Below are 8,760 nucleotides of genomic sequence, written 5' to 3' on the forward strand. Positions count from 1 at the left end.
GATGACAGTTTTAATTGGTCATGTGGTGGCAGTTTATTTAGAACAACATGCCATTTTCTGAAAAAGAAAGCTCAAGTTATCATCCTCTCAGAAAATGCCATGTTATTCTGAAGAAACTGTCACCCCCGATACAACTAACACTGACAAAAAAAAAACGTTAGAAATGCCCTACTCTTCCAGTAAACGTCAGTCAGATAAGATCGCCGATGTTTAAACGGAATACATTAGTTCTGGGTACGCTGATATAATATTATGGCTTTGTTGTTGCCTTGCAGGTCAGGGCATGCATTTTACTCCCTCCGTCTCTAAATAAGGAGTTAAATGCACTGGAGGTTCTAAAAGTTTCATCCAGGTGTCACTTTAGTCCTAATTCTTTCAAAAGGCACATTTAGGTCATAATTCTTTAGTAAGTGGTTCACCTGAGGTCTTTTTTTCACGAGTGCTCGTTGACCTGCCCGCGTGGCACGTTGACCCATGCCACGTCGACAGAGGGCCCAACTGGCTGGCGAGAAAAATACATTGGTGATCCTAAAAGTTTCTGAGCAGTGTCACTTTAGACCTACTTTTTTCAAAACACACGTTTACGTCCTAATTCTATAGTAAGTAGTTCATCCAGGTCCTTTTTCGCACGATCATTCTATAGCTTGTGGAGGAGGCAACGCTGCCGACGCTGCTGCAACGCTTCTCTTCGTCACTCGCTTCCCTGCCGAGGAGCTTGCTGCCCCAGCCATGGCGACAATGTGGGCAAGAGAGAGAGAGAGAGAGAGAGAGAGAGAGAGAGAGATTCGGTAGGGGTTGGGAAATGTCAAGAGGGGGGTTACAAAGGGCTTTCTGTAAAAAAAAGAGCAACCACAACGGCCTCTAAGTTGACATGGCATGGGTCAATGTGTCAAGCAAGCACGTCAGCGAAAGATCATGCAAAAAAGGACCTCGCGTGAAGCACTTACTATAGTATTAGGATCTAAACGTGTATTTTAAAAGAAGTAGGACAAAAGTGACAATGCCCAGAAACTTTTAGGAGCTCCAGTATATTTTTCTCGTCTGACGGTTGGCCCCTCTGTCGACGTGGCGTGGGTCAACGCGCCACGCGTGCATGTCAATGAGTGCTCATGAAAAAATGACCTCGCATGAACCACTTACTAAAGAATTAGAACCTAAAGGTTCATTTTAAAAGAATTAGGACTAAAGTGACATCCCAACCAAACTTTTAGTACCTCCAGTGCATTTAACTTCAAAATAAATGACTCAACTTTGTATAACTTTCTATTAAAATTAGTACAAAATTGAATCACTTAATTTGGGACGAAGGGAGTACATTTTTAGCCTTTTACAAGCGAGTTAAGTAGCTTACACTTCAAGCTGCAAAACCACAGTCGGCAGTACCTATCATGCACAAGTTAGGCAGGTTGAGGTTCTTTACCGAATACCGAAACGTAGCAGCTTTCTGAATCACAAGAGTACATCCGAAAAGTCATACATAGGGACAGTCAGACACAGCGGAGTAAACAGTTGTCCATTCATCCTCAATTAAGATTTACAGACAACAGAGGTTTGGGGGACAAATCAGGAGCCATTCTTTACAGACAGCCAACTTAATTATACTGCAAAAATCACTGACATTACGAAGAAAAATTGCAAGAGCAACAAGGTAATCTGAAGAAAGCAATAGAGCTGCTATACAAGATCTACTGCTCCTCGTCATATAGAATACAAACAAGAAGACATCCATGTCACCTCAACTTCGCAGCACTTGCCAGTTCGCCAATCTACAGAGTACACACTCACTGACATTATTGTATCATGTCGATCTCCCTCAAAAAACACATTTGGAGACAAACTGCCACCTAAAACCAAGACGGACGACATACATAATAGATAGCAGTATGAACAAGTCCCTGAGAGACGGCTACTCCTGCATACGCAGATATTCACATTGCCTGGGCTGCTGGGCACTAACTCTACCGTTCGGTTTCATTTACTTTCTTATATTATACAGCACTTATAATACATATATCTTATTTACGCCGTTGGTAATTTTTGTACATTTTCCCCTGGGCTGTTGAGGTATGCGTAGGCTTGATTTGAGACGGTAAAAAAGGGGTTCAGACTGTGGCGGAAGAGACGCGCACTGCCTCAACGGCTGCGGAGGAGGCGCTCGGCGGCGGTGAGCGAGTGGCGGAAGTGGCAGCGGTGGCCGTAGGGGCAGACCTCGCCGTTGAGCACCATGCGGCAGACCTCGGTCTTGTACCGCGGGTGGCGGATGACGGGGCGCAGCTCGGAGACGCCGTGCGCGAACTGGCACTGGTCGCCGTAGGGGCACGCCCCCGTCTCCTCCCACTTGTTGCACAGCTCCGTCTTGAACATGCCCTGGTTGTACACGTCCAGCTCCCCCGCCGCGTCCTGCTTGCTCTTCTGCTCCTCGCCTTTCTTGCCGCCGTCCGCTCCCAGTCCGGAGTACGCGCGCTGCTGCCGATCCACAATGTCAAATGCCAGTTCGAGAGGAAGAGACTATGCGGAATTGGCGAGACGGGAGCAGGGACTCACCGAGCTCGGCTTGCAGTTGTACACCGCCGGCGTGGCGGCTGCCGGGGCGGCCTGGTTCATCTTGAGGTAGTCATTCGAACGGACGGAGATGCTCTTCGGCAGCACGGCGAGCTTCTCGGGCGCGCGCTGCTTGGAAGCACCCTTGTGCTCGCCGAGGCGGAACCGGCGTATCTCGTCAGCGATGACGACGGCGGCGGTCTCCTTGCCACCGAGCAGCGCGACGCGGCGCGCGAGGTCGCTGTTGGCCACGCGGAGCTCGGCGTTCTCGCGGCGGAGGATCGCCGCCTCGTCGACGGCCTCGGCGAGGTGGGAGAGGCAGAGCTCGTAGCGATCGGCCACCTCCTGGTACTGCAGCGCGAGCCGCGCGAGCTGGAGCCTGTGGCCGGTGGCGTCGGCGGCGGCCGCGCCGTCGTAGTCCCCGTCGTCGACGAGGGAGGCGGACGAGGACGGCGAGAGCGAGACGGACGTGGCGAGCGGCGACGGCGAGGAGAAGCCCAGGCTGGGGCTGAAGGGGGAGGAGCAGCGGTAGAGGCCGTCGTCGCCGCCCGGGAGGTAGCGCGGCGAGGAGGAGAGGCGCTGGTCCCCGAATCCGTACGGCTTGAGCTCGAAGGCCGAGCGGAGGCGGTCGGCGTTGGCCAGAGAGATGAGCGCTTCCTGCATGGCTATGGCTGGCAGATGATTACCTCCGCAAACAAAGTATTCTCTGGGAACAAACAGATCGGAATGTCACAAATTAAGAAAAAACGACATAAAATGCAGTGGAAAATTCAACTCAGAATGTTGAAAATTCAACCGAGAATGTTGGTGATACCTCTTGGCGCTGGATTAGGTGCAGAGAGGGAGAGAGAGGACGGGGACGAAGGAGGTGGGTACACGGGTGCAGGCGGTGTGTGTTGTGGTTTATATAGCGGGGAGCATGCCAGGAGCAGAGGAGACCGTGGAGCCCGCACGTCCGCCAGAGCGAGATGGCCGTCCCGCGCCGGAGCTCCTTCCTCTTGTCCCAGTACAGTCCATGGTTGTTGCATTGTGGTTCTAGCCTGCGCCTGCCCTTGCTTATTTACCGTTTCACCTAGGCCAGTAGTAGTAGTTTTGCAACTAACTAAAAAAATAGGGTAATAGCGAATCAATCTATAGTTGAGTTGGTTAGATGGACAGTGGTATCCCCAATCCATCAGGGTTCAAATCCTGGTGCTTGCATTATTCTTGGATTTATTTCAGGATTTTTGGCGATGCGCTTTCAGTGGAAGGAGACGTTCCTGTCGAGATGCTCATAGGGGTAGAGTGTGCGTGTGTGTTTTTTCCTTTCAAGTTTTCTTAAGGAGTCTTTATGTTTGGTTTAAGGTGGCACTGTCCTAAGGTAGGGATAATGTTCTTCCCTCTATATCCCCATTCCATTGGTTTGTTTTTCACCGACAGAGAGGCGCCAGGAGCTGTGTCTTCGGAAGCCTTTCGGTATCCAATCATTTTCGGTTTTCGGTGGATTCGTCTGGATTCGGCCTGCTTTTATGGTCTTTGGGGTTCCTACAGGTCCTTATCAGCGGGTTTTTTCCTCTGGTAAGGCGATTTGCTTCGCAGACTGCGGTTATCGATGTCTCTTGATCTACATCAATGACTTTTCGGCCGTTGCCTCTACATTATAAAAATATATCTAATGATGAATATATTGATACTGGTTTGGTATTGTTTATCTACATGGTAATACAACAACTATGTTGTAGAAAGAATTCTCAGGGCTAGCACAACCAAATGGCAATACAACATGCGCGTGCCAAGGAGTAAATCCAGCTTTACTAATATTATTATTGGGCCCACATCCAAATCGGTTAAACATATATTTTGTTGTCGTGTCTTATTGACTGCACCCATAGTTGTGGACTCATGTGCCTCCTTCGTAAACTGCAATTCTTTTGCAAACTCCCTTCATGTTGAAGCACAATCATTTCAACAATTTCACGCCCAGACAATGAAACATACACCCACACTTATTTGTGCCTTTAGCCTAGGTGAATCCTCTCCAACCAGTTTTCAAACATCTTCCTTATATTCGCATGTGGGGGCAAATTGTTAGTCACATGAACCGTGCGCCCGACGGAATGTGGCAAACGGAAAGATAGAGTAAGTTATGAATTGTTTCATGGTCATCACAAAAATAACACTTTTACATGCATACAATTAACATTTCGCCAAGTTGTTTTTGGTTTAGACCACTCATCTGTCTGAGTTCCACATAAATATTTTTTATTTTTAACGGGACTTTGAGTTTGGGGATGTATTTTCTACACAAAACATGAACTTCATTAATGAGGTCCGTGTACATAGATTAGATGCAGAGGACATGTGAATTATTAACTTCCAATAGAAAACATCTCTATCATGAGATAAGTCTATCTCCATCACATATTGACAGATGTAGCCATGTTGTCCATTTATCCCAATAAGAGCCCGCCGGGGCTCAGTATTAAGTGGGATCTCACCTATAACTGATTTGATAAAAACGTCTTCTCGCTAGATGATGTTGTATAGGTTCAAGTATTGGAGACTCAGGGGTGCACCCTCTAATCAGGCGTCATCCCAAAATCTCGTGTTGGTAGTTGCCCACCAAGAAATAACTTATGCTAAAAAAACTCTTTCTTATCTATAATCATGCCTTTTTTTAGAACGATGGATCTGAATGCTTTGTTGTTCAGGAGATTAAAAGGCACGCAAACGATGGCAGAGTTATTGAGTTTGCCTTTGCTAGGTGTGAGCAAAATAGAGTTAGTAATTTTCTTGTTACTTTCGGTAGAGTTCAGGAACGCACTGTTTTGTGGCTTAGGGACAGACCAGGCGATGTGTCGACCCTGTGTAGGCAAGACCTTGATGATGGAGTAATAGAAACTCTCATTTATCCCGCAAAAAAAGAATGCTTTGCTGCCGTGATAGGGTCTTACAGTGGAGGTATTTGTTGCATAAAAAATTCTTACTAAATATTTTCCTTACTTAGTAACTTGAACAACCATTTATTTGGTATAAATTTTTTCTTTATTTTTGATACTCAACCCTACCCCCCCCCCCTTGATCTCTTCATTACTAATTATATCACACTTAATTAGTTGATATTTTATTTTATGTCCATCACATTGTGAAAAAAATCTTGATTTGCAATAATCCAATCTTTTCCTCGCCCACTTGAGTATTTGAAAGAAGGATAAGATAAATATCGATAGACCGGTGAAAATAACATGGATAATAATAAGATAAACCCATAACACGATAACTTGTCTTTCCAACTTCTAATTGTTTTTCTCTCAAAACGGACCATCCAATCCTTATTCAGAAGCTTGTGGCGACCAATATAGTTTAAATATACTGAAACCGGGGTGAGCTAGTCTCACAACCAACTAGTTGCGTGTATCACATCTCATCTTCTTTGCTCTTATATCAAAGCAGAAGATCTCACTCTCATAAAAGTTGACCTTAATGCCAGAAAGTTGTTCAAACATGCATATGATTAACTTCGTATTAATTCCCTTCTTCATGTCACCTTCCATGAAAATAACATTGTCATCTACATACTGCAATATGGACACACCACCATCCACCAAGTGTGGTGTAAGAGCACCAACCCGGCCATATGAAGGAAATATGCCCTAGAGGCAATAATAAAGTTATTATTTATTTCCTTATTTCATGATAAATGTTTATTATTCATGCTAGAATTATATTAACCGGAAACATAATACATGTGTGAATACATAGACAAACATAGACATGAGTTAAGTTTTCTAACCATAGACATGAGTTGTTATTTGATCAATGGGATCACATCATTAGGAGAATGATGTGATTGACTTGACCCATTCCGTTAGCTTAGCACTTGATCGTTTGTTTACTGTTATTGCTTTCTTCATGACTTATACATGTTCTTATGACTATGAGATTATGCAACTCCCGAATACCGGAGGAACACTTTGTGTGTTACCAAACGTCACAACGTAATTGGGTGATTATAAAGGTGCTATACAGGTGTCTCCAATGGTACTTGTTGAGTTGGCATAGATCAAGATTAGGATTTGTCACTCCGATTGTCGGAAAGGTATCTCTGGGCCCTCTCGGTAAAGCAAATCACTATAAGCCTTGCTAGAAATGCAACTAATGAGTTAGTTGCGGGACAGTGCATTACAGAACGAGTAAAGAGACTTGCCGGTAACGAGATTGAACTAGGTATTGAGACACCGACGATCGAATCTCAGGCAAGTAACATACCGATGACAAAGAGAACAACGTATAGTGTTATGCGGTTTGACCGATAAAGATCTTCATAGAATATGTAGGAACCAATAAGAGCATCCAGGTTCCGCTATTGGTTATTGACCGGAGACATGTCTCGGTCATGTCTACATAGTTCTCGAACCCGTAGGGTCCGCATGCTTAAAGTTCTGTGACGATCAGTTTTATGAGTTTATATGTTTTGATGTACCGAAGGTAGTTTGGAGTCCCGGATATGATCACGGACATGACGAGGAGTCTCGAAATGGTCGAGACATGAAGATTGATATATTGGAAGCCTACATTTGGACATCAGAAGTGTTCCGGGTAAAATCGGGATTTTACCGGAGTACCGGAGGGGTTACCGGAACCCCCCGGGGGCTATTGGGCCTTGTGGGGCCATAAGGGAAAGAGAGGGGGGCCGGCCAAGGGCTGGCAGCGCGCCCCTCCCTCTGGTCCGAATTGGACTAGGAGAGGGGGGAGGCGCCCCCTTTGCTTCTCTTTCTCTCCCTGCCTTTTCCTCTCCTAGTAGGAGTAGGAAAGAGGGGAATCCTACTCCTACTAGGAGGAGGATTCCTCCTCCTGGCGCACCAACAAGGGTCGGCTGGGCTCCCCCTTGCTCCTTTATATACAGGGGTAGGGGGCACCTCTAGACACACAAGTTGATCATGAAGATCTCTCCCAGCCGTGTGCGGTGCCCCCCTTCCACCATAATCCACCTCGGTCATACTGTAGCGGTGCTTAGGCGAAGCCCTGTCACGGTAGCTTCATCAACATCGTCACCACGCCATTGTGCTGAGGAAACTCTTCCCCAAGCTCTACTGGATCGTGAGTTCGCGGGACGTCACCGATTTGAAATTGTGCTGAACGCGGAGGTGTTGTACGTTCGGTACTGGGGATCGGTCGATCGTGAAGATGTACGACTACATCAACTAGGTTGTCATAACGATTCCGCTTTACGGTCTATGAGGGTACGTGGACGACACTCTCCCCTCTCGTTGCTATGCATCACCATGATCCCGCGTGTGCGTAGGAATTTTTTTGAAATTACTACGTTCCCCAACAGTGGCATCCGAGCCAGGTTTTATGCGTAGATGTTATATGCACGTGTAGAACACAAGTGAGTTGTGGGCGATACAAGTCATACTGCTTACCAGCATGTCATACTTTGGTTCGGCGGTATTGTTGTATGAAGCAGCCCGGACCGACATTACGCGTACGCTTACGCGAGACTGGTTCTACCGACGTGCTTTGCACATAGGTGGCTAGCGGGTGTCAGTTTCTCCAAGTTTAGTTGAACCGAGTGTGGCTACGCCCGTGCCTTGAGAAGGTTAAAACAACACTAACTTGATGAACTATCATTGTGGTTTTGATGCATAGGTGTCGGTGTCAAAACCGGCGGATCTCGGGTAGGGGGTCCCGAACTGTGCGTCTAGGCCGGATGGTAACAGAAGGCAAGGAACACGATGTTTTACCCAGGTTCGGGCCCTCTTGATGGAGGTAAAACCCTACGTCCTGCTTGATTAATATTGATGATATGGGTAGTACAAGAGTAGATCTACCACAAGATCAAGGAGGCTAAACCCTAAAAGCTAGCCTATGGTATGATTGTTGTATGATGAAGTTGTCCTACGGACCTAAACCCTCCGGTTTATATAGACACCGGAGAGGGTTAGGGTTACACAAAGTCGGTTACAATGGTAGGAGATCTTGAATATCCGCATCGCCAAGCTTGCCTTCCACGCCAAGGAAAGTCCCTTCCGGACACGGGACGAAGTCTTCAATCTTGTATATTCATAGTCCTGGAGTCCGGCTGAAGGTATAGTCCGGCTACCCGAACACCCCCTAATCCAGGACTCCCTCAGTAGCCCCTGAACCAGGCTTCAATGACGACGAGTCCGGCGCGTAGATTGTCTTCGGCATTGCAAGGCGGGTTCCTCCTCCAAATTCTTCATAAAAGTTTGTAAA

At 46.7% G+C, this 8,760-nt stretch overlaps 1 protein-coding gene across 2 annotated transcripts; it reads right to left on the minus strand.

Moving 5' to 3' along the window:
* Positions 1-1,592: 1,592 nt before the first annotated feature.
* Positions 1,593-3,487, minus strand: LOC125548447 (zinc finger CCCH domain-containing protein 9). 2 transcript variants are annotated; one of them, XM_048712038.1, is made up of 3 exons: positions 3,356-3,487; positions 2,545-3,247; positions 1,593-2,463 (listed from the first exon to the last, which is right to left on the minus strand). In XM_048712038.1, exons 2-3 carry the CDS (start codon positions 3,202-3,204, stop codon positions 2,134-2,136), a joined length of 990 nt encoding a protein of 329 aa, XP_048567995.1. In that variant the 5' UTR covers positions 3,205-3,247; positions 3,356-3,487; the 3' UTR covers positions 1,593-2,133. The 2 variants fall into 2 exon arrangements, with proteins under 2 accessions (XP_048567995.1, XP_048567994.1); XM_048712037.1 differs by having other exon boundaries at positions 1,593-2,466.
* Positions 3,488-8,760: the final 5,273 nt, after the last annotated feature.

Source organism: Triticum urartu, chromosome 3A (assembly GCF_056163025.1).
Source record: "Triticum urartu cultivar PI428250 chromosome 3A, HENAU_Tu73, whole genome shotgun sequence".
Classification (NCBI taxonomy): domain Eukaryota; kingdom Viridiplantae; phylum Streptophyta; class Magnoliopsida; order Poales; family Poaceae; genus Triticum; species Triticum urartu.